Consider the following 16,304-nt stretch of genomic DNA (forward strand, 5'->3'; position numbering starts at 1 on the left):
TCCTCCTCTTCTTCTCCTTCTCCTCCACCTCCTCCTCTTCTCTTTCTTCTCCTCCTCCTCTTCTTCTCCTTCTCCTCCACCTCTTCTCCTTCTTCTCCTCCTCCTCTTCCTCCTCCTCTTCTCCTCTTTTCCTCCTCCTCCTCCTCTTCTCCTTCTTCTTCTCCTTCTCCTCTTTCTCCTCCTCTTCTTCTCCTTCTCCTCCATCTCCTCCTCCTCCTCTCCTCCTCCTCCTCCTCTTCTTCTCCTCCTCTTCTTCTCCTTCTCCTGCTCTCCCACCCTCCTCCTCCTCCTTCTCCTTATCCAGCTCCTCCTCTTCTTCTCCTCCTCTTCTTCTCCTCCTCCTCCTCCCACTCCCTCTTTTCCCTCCTCCCCTCCTCCTCTTTTTCTTCTTTTCTCCTCCTCCTCCTCCTCTTCTTTTTCTTCTTCTCCTGCTCTCCCACCCTCCTCCTTGCTGTATTACTTCTAGCAACATTGACAAATGTTGTTCCACCTGATGGTTTTTTCAAATCTGAATCCCCCTTTAGAAGGAGTGCCCTCCATCTCACCATATGTCAGAGCTTCAAAGTAGTGCTGCCAGAAAACCAAATGCATAAATGCCAACACTAACTTTATTGTTAACAATAGCAGAATGAAAGCTCTTGTCCCTTCTCCTGCTTTTACTTTCCAAAGAATCAGGAAAGGTGCCTTCTGGGATGTTTTCCCATCCCCATCCTTCCTCTGGATTCAGTTTTCATCTTATCTAGGCTGTGTCTCTTTCTCATATCTCCCAAGGTAATTCTCACAATCCCATTTCATTTTATGGGTGACTTTACCAAGGGAGATGTCCACAATAGCACTGGTGCCATAGAAACCCCAAGGATTTTCCTGGGTGCTTTTAGGAAGATTAACAAAGTAGGAAGGGACCTTATAGGTCATCTAGTCCAACCCTCCTGTCAAACAGGAGACCCTACACCATTTCTGACAAACGGCAGTCCAATCTCTTCTTGAAAGTCTCAAGTGATGAGTGAAGTGAGGAAAGAGAGTTATTTGGTTTTGCTGACCTGTCCCATCGGGCTTCCTTTACTGATCCTTTCAGTGTTGTGAGCTAATTTAGAAACCTTGTCAAGAGCAAGGGTGTAAATAACACTCCTGCGTTGGGCACTTCAGAGCCGAAGGCATTGTCTCATTAAGATGACAGCCAGACACTTAATTATTAATCGGTGGAAGAGCAGGCTGCTATTACGGGGATCCTTCATTTTCCTGGCAGCCGCGTAACTTTATGAGACTATAAATCCTTCTTGCACAATTTGGTCACATTGGGTCTTCAGGGAAGAACAAATGTTCAGCCCATCACCCAAAGCAAGAAGAAGCAGACCTCCCTAAGCAGGAATGGTGGCTTCTTCCATGGGGAGAACATGCCATCCAGATCAGATCATGTGGGATGGACCCGTAGAGCAGTGTTTCTCAACCTTGGCAACTTGAAGATGTCCGGACTTCAACTCCCAGAATTCCCCAGCCAGCGAATGCTGGCTGGGGAATTCTGGGAGTTGAAGTCCGGACATCTTCAAGTTGCCAAGGTTGAGAAACACTGCCGTAGAGGACTATTCTCACAGGAGCAACACACCTTCTTGATGGTACCGCTAGTGGCATTATATGGTGTCAGTGGTGAAATTCATTTTTTTTACTACCAGTTCTGTGGGCGTGGCTTGGGGAGCGTGGCGTGGCTTAGTGGGTGTGGCTTGGTGGCCATGGCAGGGGAAGGACACTGCAAAATCTCCATTCCCACCCCACTCTGGGGCCAGCTGGAGGTGGCATTTGCCGGTTCTCCGAACTACTCAAAATTTCCACTACCGGTTCTCCAGAACCTGTCAAAACTTTCTAGATTTCACCCCTGAAGTACATTTACTATGGCAGTGCAGCCCTTTGGATCTGATTCTTCCAAGGCGCCGTGAAGCAAACAGGAAACATACATATGACAGCAATGCACCTGTGTCTTTGGAAAAAAATGCAAGCATTTTAAGAAGGTTAAGTAGATGCATAGGGGCGTGCATAAGTGCACCAGCTTGCCTAACTTCCCTGTCCTACTGTCCCCATTTATTTGTACCCATTTCCTGTGTTCCTTTTCATGTTTATTCTTATTCCTGTTATCCTGTGCAGGAGTGACAATCTAAATAAATAAAATAAATAAAAATAGATGTTACTTGTGACTCTTGCAAAACCCTGAATCACCTTTAAGATATCAGATCCAAAGTGCTACAACAAGCCTATTATTACATGCTACTGAAACCAAATAAATAATAATTCAGGGAAATAGCAGTAATGTATAAACTGGGTATGGCAAAGGGATGACTAGAATTTTCTTTTGAATGGACACAGAGTGTCTTTGTGTCTCTTTAATGGTCAGAGTGATGTCCAATAGCAATAGCAACAGACTTATATACCGCTTCAAAGTGCTTTTACAGCCCTTTCTAAGTGATCGACAGTGTCAGCCTATTGCCCCCAAACAATCTGGGTCCTCATTTTACCAACTTCAGAAGGATGGAAGGCTGATTCAACCTTAAGCTGGGTCAGGATCGAACTCCTGACAGTGGGAAGGCAGAGTTAGCCTGCAATACTGCATTCTAACCACTGCACCACAACAGACGATCAAACAATACAGGGTGGAATGGATGGGTTCAGGATGCAAATGAGATTAGTGTAGATTAGATTCCATTTAGACTGCCTTTGATCATGCTCCTCCTTCCCATAGCCTGTTAGACTGTTGTTAACCATCTATTCCACCTCAAAAAAATTACAATTTGCTAGCAATTTGGAGGAGGACTTTGGGGTAACCCCCACTTTTTGTGTTTGTATGTCTAGATGTTGGACCTTGGAAGTCCTAAAAGGTGTGTGTGTGAGAGAGAGTGTGTGTGTGTGTGTGTGTGCATTTCCTCAACATTTTCTACCATCTCATACACATCTGTGATTAGTAGCTATTTCAAGATGCTCATGAATATTCCTATTAGGCAAAGTTAAGACTGCTTCCTTGACAATTTTTCCATAACAGCTGAGGTAGCTATTTCCATTCCTACGCTATTCCCCCACTCCCTCCTCCTTCTGTTCATAACCAGCAATTCCGGCTGAATTAGAAATTAATTATTAGGGCTGGGCAGCTATTGCATTCAAGAGCAACTGGGAGATCCTAGTTGAAATCCACCCTCAGTCACGGAGGCTCCCTTTGATCCCTGAGCAAAATCCTACAAGGCTTTTCTTTTTTTAAAAAAAAATGCCTTAATTTCATTGCCTTAAGCTCTTGAACAAAGTGCAGAATATACATCTAACGAAGAAAAATAAGCCGCAAGTAATATATCCAGAAAGGGGCTTCAGTGAATGCCAGAGCAAAAGTTGTAGCATCTAAAACTCATTAAAGCAGCTATATCTTTTCCCGAGGACTACGTTCTTGCCCTTTGCAGCTGCCACAGGACCTTGGAAAACAAGGAGGCAGCTGTGATGCTACAAACATTCACACATTCGTTCTCCAACGTCTCCTGGAGAGAAAATCTGAAGGACTGCACGGTCCCGTGATTTCTTTCCTAAATGCAAATTCGTAGGTAACAAGATGCCCTGCAGATAGGACGCTACCATTTTAGAATCACTGATGGCAGGTGTTCCTGCTTTTAAAAAAATATATCTGAGGCTACCTAAGCCGAAACCACATCTTTGCCGAAGCCTCTAATTCATACGCCAAGGCTGAGCTTTAGCTGTTCATTGTCAAGTCTGCAAAGATTTTCAGTCTCTCTCCAGTTACGATGTGCCTGAAAACAGCTACTATCCTTCCTTCCATAAATAGCACCACGTGGCTGCCTCTGTTCTGAGAGTTTGGGAGGGAGCAAATATAGAGATCTGGACTCTAAAAATACTTCCCCCCCCCCCCCCCGGCTGCTCCAAGCACTATTTTTTTTAATGCTTGTTAACCAATTGATGGATGCAGAAATTGTGCTTTTGATTTAATGCAGAAAAGGCCCTCTAGTGGGGCTGGTGTGATAATGTGCAATGCACATTTGTTCCACAATCTTCTTTCCTTCCTTCCTTCCTTCCCCCCTTCCCTGTACTCCCCTGCCTCCCTCCATTCCCCTCCCTCCCTTTCTCCCTGTTTCCCCCTTCCTTCCCTTCTCCCTGTATACCCCTTCCCTCCCTCCCTCCTTCCCCTCCCTCCATGTATTCCCCTCCCTCTCTCCCTGTATTCTCTTTACTTCCTCCCTGTATCCCCCTTCCTTCCTTCCCTTCTCCCCGTATTCCCCTTCCACCTTCCCCCTCCCTCCCTGTACCCCCTTCCTCCCCCCTCCTTCCTTCCCTGTATCCTCCTCCCTCCCTCCATGTACCCCCTTCCTTCCTTCCTTCCTTCCTTCCTTCCTTCCTTCTTTCCTTCCCCCTTCCTGTATTCCCCTTCCTTCCTTCCTCCTTGTATTCCCCTCCCTTCCTATATTTCCCTTCCTTCCTTCCTTCCTTTCTTCTTTCCTTCCTTCCTTGTATTCTCCTCCCTCCCTGTATTCCCTTTCCTTCCTTCCTTCCTCCCTTCCTCCTTGTATTCCCCTCCTTCCCTGTATTCCCCTTCCTTCCTTCCTTCCTTCCTTCCTTCCTCCTTGTATTCCCCTCCTTCCCTGTATTCCCCTTCCTTCCTTCCTTCCTTCCTTCCTCCTTGTATTCCCCTCCTTCCCTGTATTCCCCTTCCTTCCTTCCTTCCTTCCTCCCTTCCTCCTTGTATTCCCCTCCCTCCCTGTATTCCCCTTCCTTCCTTCCTTCCTTCCTTCCTCCTTGTATTCCCCTCCTTCCCTGTATTCCCCTTCCTTCCTTCCTTCCTTCCTTCCTCCTTGTATTCCCCTCCTTCCCTGTATTCCCCTTCCTTCCTTCCTTCCTTCCTTCCTTCCTTGTATTCTCCTCCCCACCTGTATTCCCTTTCCTTCCTTCCTTCCCCCTTCCTGTATTCCCCTTCCTTCCTTCCTCCTTGTATCTCTCTCCCTCCCTGTATTCCCCTTCCTTCCTTCCTTCCTTCCTTCCTTCCTTCCACCCTCCCTCCCCCCCTTAATTCCTTCCTTCCTTCCTTGTATTCCCCTCCCTCCTTGTATTCCCCTTCCTTCCTTCCTTCCTTCCTCCCTCCCCCCTCCCTTCTCTTCCTTCCTTCCTTCCTTCCTTCCTTCCTTCCTCTAAAATGATTTAAAAAACCTGTGGGTTTTTTTTCCAGGTCACACGTGCATAGCTTAATTTAGCAACCGGCAGCCCCTGATATAGAGAATCCATTAACTCATATCTGAAGACTAAGGCTATATTTCACGCAGTGTTACAGCAGCTGCAGCCATGCTTATTTTTAGCCCCACTGTGTGAAAAACGATCAAGCTTGAATACTAAGAGTTTCGGTGTATAAAAAAAAAGGGAGGAGGGATTTGCAGAGAGTATCTCTTTAAGAAACCATCTCAGTTTATAGACAAGGAATCCCTTCTTCCCCCGCCCTCTCTGCCAAATGTAGGGAGAATCTATAATAAGATTGGCATCATCAGAATAATAGAAGGCAGAGGAATGCATGGGCGTAGATCGCTGGCTATTGTTATAAATTAATCAACAAAATTACAGGAGCCTAGCCGAGTAAGTGTACAAGGAACGTGTGTTCCCTGAAGCAGCTTCTCTACAATGTTCCAGCTCGTAAGGGCAGCACGGATGACTCAGAGAGAGATGTGGCATCACAAAACGATCATTTAGACTTCTAAAAAGTCTATCGATTTTCCCTCTGAAAACACTCCTCATTGTCCTGATGGAGGAACGGGGTTGGCTGGTCCAGATTTGTTGAAGCCCCGGTTTAATTGGCCACCAGCGAGGAGAGCTGACATTGGCATCCGCCAAACCCTCACGCCGAAGGAGTGTCTGTCCGTGTGTGTGTGTGTGTGTGTGTGTGATGCTTCTGGCAGAACACCAACTGAGCTTTGTAAAGCGCTTGGTGGTGGCGCGAAAAGACCGGGCAGCAAAGTTGGTCTTCATGAGGAAAGTCATCTCTCTCTTCATCTTTTCTGCAGAAAGGAATGATCAAACAGAACAAGAGGAAAGGAGAGAGATCAAGCAGAGGCTGACGAGAAAGGTAAGCTCCCTCTACATCTTCTCTGTCTCAACCAAATATCCAAACACCTAGTTTACCGGGATGCTGTAACTGCAAGCCAGACTAATTTGCTCACCATGAGTATAATAATCCCCTTTATTGTCATTGTACATCATTGTACACGACAAAATTGGTTGTCTATCTGAGCTGCTGAATCCTGACCGGCAGTGAGTGGATGCTTTGGGGTGGGTCCTGCAACTTTTTGCTCACCTCTGAGAACACCTTTGAGAGATTTACATGATATTTTGGATACAGTCCAAGAATAAGCATCCTTAAGTCCTACCTACCCCTTTGCTGGATAGCAATTTACCGTTTGCATTCAGCTTAATAAGAAATGTGTGAGTTGGCTTAATATCTCGGAGGACAAATTCAAATTTTTCTTGGCAGGCTTGAGCAAAAACCAGAAGTGTATGGTTGTGCTATGACAAGTGTATTGTTCTGTGGATAAGCAATATTAAATACATAGATAGATGAGACCTGGCTGAGCAATAGAGGGTATGAGAAGGTTTTTGGAAATTTACTGGGTCACCATCTCGATATGAGAAAGAAGTGTGATACAGCAGCTAAAAAGGCCAATGCAGTCTTGGGATGCGTGAATAAATTCATTGCATTCAAATCATAGGAGGTCATAGTGTCACAGTATTCTCTACCCCTAGACAACACATGGAATGTTGTATCCAGTTGTGGCATTACCTGAGGAGACCTACTATCATACTAAGGAAACTGAGAAGCAGTTCTCAGTGTGTTTAGCTTTGCAAATTAGATGACTAAGATGCATGTAAAAAGCCTCCTGTTACAAGAGGGGATTCTTGCAAGACAAAAACCAATGGGCTGAAATGAAAGAAAATAAGATTCATGTTGGATAGCAAGAGAAAAATCCTGATTGTAAAAATTCTAAGCAGTATAGTGGTTTATCTAGATATAGGTATAGTTGATTCCATATCTCCTCAAGTTTTCAAATATAGCTGGATGATTATTTGTCAGGAACAATTTGATGAATGATTCCTCTGGACTGGACTAAATGACCTGTAAGGTTATCTCATAAATCTATTAGGTCTTTTATGAAAGAGTAGTAGAGGGATTATTTCTGATCGGCTTGGATTTGAGATTCAGTTGGAAGATATGCTGAATGTATCACAATTTTATAATAAGTATATATATATGTATGTGTGTGTGTGTGTATGTGTGTGTGTACATACACACACACACACACACACGCATACACACACACACATATACTGTGTACACACACACACTGTATCACACCCAAGCATATTGCACACAACTGAATGGAAGGCAAGGATTTTGCAATCCTCCTCCTTGGTATTAATATTTTGCTAGGTCTGCGGACTCCTCCCACCAAAATCTCGATACACAATATTAAAAACGGGACTAGATATTTATTTAGAAGGGTAAATGTAAAGGTTCCCCTCGCACATATGTGCTAGTCATTCCTGACTCTAAGGGGCAGTGCTCACCTGTGTTTCAAAGCCAAAGAGCCAGCGCTGTCCAAAGACATCTCCGTGGTCGTGTGGCCGGCAGGACTAAATGCCAAAGATGCACGGAGCGCTGTTACCTTCCCCACCAAAGTGGTTCCGATTTTTCTACTTGCATTTTTGCATGCTTTCGAACTGCTAGGTTGGCAGAAGCTGGGACAAGTAACGGAAGCTCACTTCATTACACGGCACTAGGGATTCGAACCGCTGAACTTGCCAACCTTTCTGCTCGACAAGCTCAGCTTCTTAGCCACTGAGCCACCGCGTCCCTAAATTTAGAAGGGACAAGGTCTTAATAGAAGCAATTGGAATTAATGCTGAGCCAAAAGTTTCTGATAATCGGCCACATTACATCTCTCTATGCCAGTAACAAGAAGTGCTGCCTAAGGACAATTCTCAAAAAGAGATTCATTCGTTCGGGCATTCGTTCCCCAAGAGAAGGCACAAATCTTTTGTGGAAGTTCTAAATATAGTCCGGCATTAAAAATACATTGCAAAAGCTCCTACAAGTTTCTCTTTCGATGTACTGTACCTTCAGATGCTATGAATAGAAAGTACAGATGAGGATGAAATTTTCTGCCATTTCATCAAAGTTCCTCATGTAGGATTTTCAAACAGTTCCAGATGTTGAGTGACTCAATGAGTAGAAAGTAGTACTATTATCACCTGGCAACCAAATGTACATTGTGTGTTTCTTTGTTCTTGGGCATCCATTCTTGAGCTGGTCTTATTCACAGTGAATTTCACAATTATTGTCTGTTTGATTATTGGAAATTATTGCAGCCAACAAAGGTGCTGGTTATCGGGACGTGCCTAGCAACCCATTGGTTGCTCTATTTATTCCTTAAGGGGGAGAAAATACCATATTTTTCGGACTATAAGACACACCGGTGTATAAGGCACACCAAGATTTCAAAGAACTAAGTTAGAAAAGAAAAGTGTTTGTTTTCCCCAGCCCCCAGGAGCACTCTGCAGACTTCCGCAAGGCTGGGGGAAAGCAAAAACGCCTAGTTTTCGCAAAAACTGAGGCGTTTTTGCCTTCCCCCAGCCTTGCTGAAGCCTGAAGGGGGCTGCTGGGGGCTGAGGGAAGGCAAAAACGCCTCCATTTTTGCAAAAAACGGCCCGTTTTTCGCAAAAATGGGATACGGTGGGGTTGGATTCAGTGTATAAGACGCACCAATATTTCCACGCTCTTTTATGGGTGGGGAAAGGTGCGTCTTATACTCTGAAAAATACGGTATGTATATAGGTAGTATATACTTACGACTGGTTGCTTAGCAATCATTTTGGGCAGGGGGTTGGATTAGAAGACCTCCAAGGTCCCTTCCTGCCCTATTCTGTTTCTATGAACCCTGAAAAAGTATTTACGTGGATTCAGTGGTGAGTTCCGGATCCCGTTGCAACCGGTACGGTATGGTTGCAATGGGGCCCAGTGTCCACCCCATGAATGCGCGCAGCAAGCATGCACAAGCACGTGTGTGTCTCCTTAATTCTTGCTATGCCTCCGTGAGTCTCTGCGATGCTCCAGCTGCTTGGCGGAGAGTTACACAGGAGCCATGCGCTCCGTGCTCATGTGCGGAAGTGCCAAAGAGCTCAAATGCAGGTAAGGAGCTCAGGCAGGTGGGTAGGCAAAGCAAAGGTGGAGCAACAGGCTTGCTTCACTCTTACAAAGGGAGGGTCCTTCTTGACCTGAAAACTAACCATGAGGGAGTTTTTGAATGAACCTTCATGGAAGGGAAGGATCCCTCCAAAGACGTGCCTAGGCTTAGCTCCAAGCACTCGTTTTCTCTCACTGCTGCCAGGAGCTGAGTGAGCTAGCTGGCAGCAGAAAGGGGAAAGATTGTAAGAACATTGAAGATGGCTGTCAACAATTTTTGGCAAGTCTAGCTCCTACAGTTATCCAGAGGCTTTCTACCGCAGAGTTTCATGGCCTGTTTTGCCATCTAGAGCCAAGAATACACTGGAATGCACGTTAAGCGCAAGGAAGATTATAACACGGACCTATAAAAATGACATCACCTATCCTCCTGTATTGGGACGCAGGGGCTCAGTGGCTAAGATGCGGAGCTTCTTGATCAGAAAGGTTGGCGGTTCGAATCCCTAGTGCTGTGTAACGGAGTGAGCTCCCTTTACTTGTCCCAGCTTCTGCTGGTAATCCGAAAGCACGTAAAAAATTCAAGAAGAAAAATAGGGACCACCTTTGGTGGGAAAATAACAGCATTCCATGCACCTTCGGCATTTAGTCATGCCGGCCACGTGACCACGGAGATGTCTTCAGACAGCGCTGGCTCTTCAGCTTAGGAACAGAGATGATTACTGCCCCCTAGAGTCAGAAATTACTAGCATGCATGTGCGGGGGAACCTTTACCTTTATCCTCCTATAACCACCACATTATTTATCATAGAAACGGCACCCACAGATGCTGAAATGGGGATAGGCCCATCCAACACAGAGTTTTGCATGGCATTCATATTTGAATGCCAGTCCATCAGAGTGTAAGAAATGCTTTGTGAGACTAGACCTACAGTCTATTTGGTCCAGTATTCTGCGTGACCTAATGGTAAACCTAACATAAGTTGGAAGTATAGGTTTTTCATGTTTATAGTTTTCCTAGATTGCATTTCAAAATGTACATTGAGGCGTGCCTCCCTAATGATATACCCTGCTGAGAACTCAAATCTAACTTGAGAAATTATGTACCTAATGTAATATCTAATGTAATAATATAATATATAGAGCCGAGGTGGCGCAGTGGTTAAATGCAGCACTGCAGGCTACTTCAGCTGACTGCAGTTCTGCAGTTCAAATCTCAGCGGCTCAGGGTTGACTCAGCCTTCCATCCTTCCGAGGTGGGTAAAATGAGGATCTGGATTGTTGTTGGGGGCAATATGCTGACTCTGTAAACCGCTTAGAGAGGGCTGAAAGCCCTATGAAGCGGTATATAAGTCTAACTGCTATTGCTATTGCTATAAAGAAGGGGCCTATCAGAAATAGATAAGTTTTCAAGGTACTAAATGCAACATTAAAAAGGAAAAGAAGTTTCTTAGGAGACATCTAGAGTTTACAACTGAGCCGTGGCGGTGAAGTGGTTAGAACACAGTATTGCAAGCTAATTCTGCCGACTGTCAGCAGTTCAAATCCCACCAGGCTCAAGGTTGACTCAGCCTTCCATCCTTCCGAGGTGGGCAAAAGGCTGACTCTGTAATCTGCTTAGAGAGAGCTGTAAAGCACTGTGAAGTGGCATATAAGTCTAAGTGCTATTGCTATTACAACAGAGCAATTGTAAGGTAGCCCAAGGAATGTCTATATTTTCGTCATGAATGAGCAAGTGTATCAAATAGAAACACGTTCTTACATTCCTATATGTGATCCAAAGAAGTCAGCAGAAAGGAAACGCGGGCATTTTTGTGAATATCCTCCACCCAAGTCTCTTTACAGTTCTCACATTGCATGAATTTTTCCTCCCAAAGCTTAATCAACGACCTACGGTTGATGAATTAAGAGACAGAAAAATCCTCATCCGATTCAGCGATTATGTGGAGGTGGCAAAAGCACAGGATTACGATCGACGAGCAGACAAGCCATGGACCAGGCTATCAGCAGCAGACAAGGTACTGAGGTGTTAATTTTTTTATGGAGATACAGTTGGAACATTCACAACTTCTGGAGGCAAGTCGTTCCACTGACTAATTGTTCTCGTTGTCAAGAAATTTCTTAGTTGGTTCTTTCCTTGATTAGTTTCCAGCCATTGCTTCTTATCCATCCATTAGTTTCCATCCACTGCTTATGAGCCGCAGTGGCGCAGTGGTTAGAGTGCAGTACTTCAGGCTATGTCTGCTGCCTGCCGGTTGCCTGCAATTTGGCAGTTCAAATCTCACCAGGCTCAAGGTTGACTCAGCCTTCTGTCCTTCCGAGGTGGGTAAAATGAGGACCCAGATTGTTGGGGACAATAGGCTGACTCTGTAAAGCGCTTAGAGAGGGCTGTAAAGCACGGTGAAGCAGCATATAAGTCTAAGAGCTATTTCTATCCTGCCTTCAGGTGCTTTAGCGAATAGGTTGGGAGGTCAAGTACTCTTCTTTGGGGTAGCCACTCAGATATTGGAACACTGCTATTGTGTCAGCCCTACTCCTTTTTATTAAACTAGGCATACCCAATTCCTGCAATGGTTCTTTGTATGTTTTAACCTCCGGTCTCCTAATCATCTTCGTTGCTGTTCTCTGCACTCTTTCTAAAGTGTTTACAGCAACCCATATCAACAGATAATTTTCTAAATGATTGGAAAGTTTTTCCATCAGAGGAAACAAAGAATAAGGAACTCTATTGTTATACCACTGAATGCCTATCCCCTCTTGGGGAGGTAGAGGTTCAATGATTCCTGTGCCTTATTGTTTTCTCCAGTAGTTTTGAGTAGGCCGTGCTTCATGACAGTTTATATTTCTATTAAAGATTTTGCCCGACACCTCGCTTACATTAAGAAATGAATCTTTCAAATAGATTTTCCTTCCATGTGCTGAAGTGAAAAATCACTGCAGCAAAGCTGCTCATATAAGAATAGTGCGATGGGTCAATTGAGAATATATTTGCACATTTTGGCCAGGTGCCTGGCGATAGATCCAAAAAGAGACATATTGATCTTTATTTAGCGCGGTAAGGTGTGATGCTGCAATTCAGTTTCTTTATTATTATTTATGAAGAATATTTATATGGCCTCTCAACTTATACCGTGCCTTAGGTAATCAGGGAGTGATCATCTTTAACAGCCTCACAGCCACAAGTGGGATTGTCGATACCCAATGTTTTGCTTTTGAACAATATCCTTGAGAGACAATGTTTCTCAACCTCAGCAACTTGACGATGTGAAGACTTCAACTCCCAGAATTCACCAGCCAGCACCCAACTACTTTAGGTTAGATGGAAATTCCCGCCGATTGCGCTTTACCTGTTCACACATGGCAATCACCTCAATTTGATTTGTTAAGTATGGTAGGAAAACAGAACCTATTAAGGAGCTATTTCATGAACCCCTCCACTTATGGGGTTACTGTGTTGCCACTCACTGCTAGGGATGTGGAAGAGACTTCAACGAACTGTTCAGGTGGAAGGACGTATGATTCTTTATGGAGAAGGATATGTACAGAAAAAAACAGAATAACAGAGTTGGAAGGGACTTTGGAGGTCTAGTCCAACCCCTGGCTTAGGCAGGAAACTCTATACCACTTCAGACAAATGGCTATGCAATCTCTTCTTAAAAACTTCCATTTCAGTTAAATTTTAAGCTGTGCTATTTCCTACCAGTTTTAAAGGATTAATTCAACTTGTTTCTGTTTCAATTTTCCAGGCAGCCATCCGTAAAGAGCTAAATGAATACAAAAGTAATGAAATGGAGGTGCATGCATCGAGCAAGCATTTGACAAGGTCAGTTGCCCATTCATTAAATATCAATCTCCATCTCCATCTCTCTCCCTCTCTCTCTCTCATATCTATCTATCTATCTATCTATCTATCTATCTATCTATCTATCTATCTATCTATCTATCTATCTATCATCAAATCTTCTATCTTTATCTACTAAACCTGCAGAACGTTCTGCTCTACTGGAGCACTCTTCCAGAATTTGGGACAGTTGCTAGGATTCAATCTGGCTTGGTCAACAGTACCAGCTTTTTTATCCCAAACTCTCCATCAATTTACTTGATAATTCTCTAAGCAAAAGCATTTAACTTCAGGTTGGTCAAATAATGAAAAATACATTGCATTTAGGCAAAGAACAGGAATAACAACAAACCCAATAAATATTCAGTACAATTTGAGTGAGCGCAGACCATTTTTAAACAAAAGATAACTTATGGTGTACACAGAAATACTAATTCAGTATATATTGATTTGCCTATGGAGGAAATTTTAAAAAATGTAACAAATCTAGCTGCTTGCTAAGATTTCAGATCAGGCCCATAAATGTGATAAAGTTTAGCAGTGAAAATTACAAAAGGCAGCTCCTGTAATTATTCTCTTGAAGCATGTACATCGATCTTTTGATTGCAACCAATTTGTGCATATAATCTACTGATCAATTTCCTCACCTGAGCAAAATTGATCAAAGAATGTCTAGGCACTTGAAATTCTTTGGATGCCACGTACTATGTTTACTTGGCATAGGAAGACTGGCAAGAATCACAATCAGTGTTACTACCAAAGCCCAGTCTAAACTGAAAAGTGAAATAAATTTAGAGATTTCAACTCAGGTGAAGCGTTTAACTTTTTAAGGCGCTCAAATAAAATTGGTGGCATTTCTTTGGGCAGAAGCCAATTAATGCTTAAATTGCTATCAAGTATCGCCAAAATCAAAATTCAGTAGAAATATAAGGGCTCCTCCTTAACTTTAAAATTTTGAAGATAAAAGTTTTGATTTGACTACCAATAGGTAGGTAACTAACTAAATCAGTTAGTTACCTCAGGAGTGTCAAACTCAATTTCATTGAGGGCTGCATCCGGGTTGTGTTTGATCTTGGGGAGCCAGGGGGCGTGGCCAAGATGGGTGTGGCCAGCTCAATGTCACTCATGTTGGAGGCTCCTGTGGTGGCCCAAGAGCTTTGCCACTGAAAACAGCCTCCCAAGCTCTGTTTGGAGCTGTGATGGCTCCTGCAACCCTCTGCCAGTGAAAACAGAGCTCGGGAGGGCCGCCCATAGCCTTCCCAAGCTCCATTTTCACTGGCAGAGGCACCAGGGGCCAGTCCTTTGCTGTTTCCATGGTGTCCCCACAGGCCAGATCTAAGTACCCTGTGGGCTGGATCTGGCTCCCAGGCCTTGAGTTTGACGCGCCTGAACTACCGTATTTTTCAGAGTATAAGGCACACCTTTTTCCCTCAAAAAAGAGGCTGAAAATCTGGGTGTGTCTTATACACTGAATACAGCATTTTTTGCCTCCTGAAACCCTGGCCCTTCACCAAAATGGCCATGCATAGCTTGTAGGAGGCTTTCAGAGAGCTCCTGGGGGCCATGGAGGGCAGAAATGAGCAAAAAATATGGGTCATTTTTTGCTCAATTTTGCCCCCCCCTCCAGCCCCCAAGAGCACTCTATAAGCTTCCTAAAGGCTATCCATCCCCCTTTTTGAAAAAAAAATGGGCCTTTTTGGGAGGTTTGCAGAGTGCAAAAACTTTTTTTTTTAAAAAAATTGCCTCTTCAAAACCTTGGTGCATCTTATACTCCGATGTGTCTTATACTCCGAAAAATATGGTAACTCATCCTTAGGTCCTTGTGTACTGCCCTTTTCTTACATGAAATTGTGGTGTTTTTTTTAAATAGACCTTCTAAACAATTGCCATGGTCACTTATGTCTTCTCCTTTTAACTTCTAGATTCCACAGGCCATAGAGATTTTCTTCTGCGAAGAATTTGTCTACTTTTTTTGATATCCACTACTGAACACGCATCAGGGAAAACATGAAGGCCTTTCTCTGAGGTTCAGTCTACGAGACGCTGATGTTTCTAGTTCTGGAAAGACTGCAGATTCTATCCCTGCAGCTCAATATTTAAAACGATCTAATCCGATAAAGGCCGTCACCTTGGACCCGCAACCATCAAGGTGTGGGAGAATTCACTGACAATATTGAACTCATCCAAAGGGAAATGACTGCATTCCTTTGCTACTTGTTTTAAACTGAATTGCTGCATACCTTGAGAAAGGAGATGTTGTGCATGTACAGGCTCTACCATTCCAAGGCCTCCGACATAATGGACACAGCGCACACCATCATTCAGTATTATCATGGTGACGAGACATTGGGGACTTATCACGATTAGTTTGTACAAAACACTTATGTTCATGTTCTACGAAGTTATTTACTATATTGTTTCTTTTCTTTTTTTATATATATAATGTCTAACAAAACACTCCTCTTTTTTTTTGAACTCCTGTTCATTTTTTTTGTTAATTAAATGATTACTTACTGCAGAAAACAATTCCACAGACTTCCATGTTTTATGGGATTTAGCATCACAGTTTAAAGGAACATGGGAAACGATTTGATTTCTTCTCTCTCTCCCCCCTCCCCCCACTCCCTCAAGCAAGTTTTATTTTAGCGGCTTCCATTTTCCAAAAGGAAGATTCAAGTGTAGGATTGCAAAAGTCAATGGTGTTGGGTCAATTTTTATTATGGTAACTGAGAAGTTGAACTACTTCATTGGGGGAAAAAACGGTAGTTGAAGGGAGAGGAAACAGAGGTGGTTATTCTACTGGTTAAGACCAGATCCCCAAACTGGTTGTGGAAATCGTGGATGGCTCCGCCCACCCGCACCCAGCTCTATGGCATCCCATTTAGCCCCCTTTTTGCCAAAAGTGCATGTGCAGAAGGATCTGTGCACGCTCACATTTGAGAACCAGTAGGGAAGGTAAGTGTATACCACCCTTGGTGAGGACCTATATTTGGCTACTATTATTCAAAAGGACAGGATTAAAATGCATCATATCTGTACGTGCGAAATGGTTGCAATCCATTTGTTTGCACAGTGTGATGTGAAATTTGGTAACGGCCTACCTTAATGGAGAAAGAGCTCCTACTGGAAGAGCTATGGAAGTAAATGAGCAAAAAATAAAAAAATAGTACAGCTGGATCCTGATGTGAGATAGTTTCCACAATAGGCACAACCACAACTGCTTGGGTATATGGGTAACTGGTGAAATGCAATTGTATACCCAATGGTCTC

At 43.7% G+C, this 16,304-nt stretch overlaps 1 protein-coding gene across 3 annotated transcripts in view; it reads left to right on the plus strand.

The window, feature by feature from the left end:
* PHACTR3 (phosphatase and actin regulator 3) overlaps positions 1 to 15,560 on the plus strand; it is a 296,138-nt gene extending 280,578 nt beyond the window's left edge. For all 3 annotated transcript variants that reach the window (XM_087720528.1, XM_087720529.1, XM_087720530.1), the window contains 4 exons: positions 6,024 to 6,085; positions 11,071 to 11,211; positions 12,940 to 13,016; positions 14,957 to 15,560. In XM_087720528.1, coding sequence (XP_087576654.1) covers positions 6,024 to 6,085; positions 11,071 to 11,211; positions 12,940 to 13,016; positions 14,957 to 14,972 — 296 coding nt within the window. In that variant the 3' untranslated portion in view covers positions 14,973 to 15,560. The remainder of the gene's footprint in view (positions 1 to 6,023; positions 6,086 to 11,070; positions 11,212 to 12,939; positions 13,017 to 14,956) is intronic.
* Positions 15,561 to 16,304: the final 744 nt, after the last annotated feature.

Source organism: Thamnophis sirtalis, unplaced genomic scaffold (genome assembly GCF_051295495.1).
Source record: "Thamnophis sirtalis isolate CommonGarterSnake01/CBP01778 unplaced genomic scaffold, rThaSir2_p1.2 scaffold_7, whole genome shotgun sequence".
Taxonomy (NCBI): Eukaryota; Metazoa; Chordata; class Lepidosauria; order Squamata; family Natricidae; genus Thamnophis; species Thamnophis sirtalis.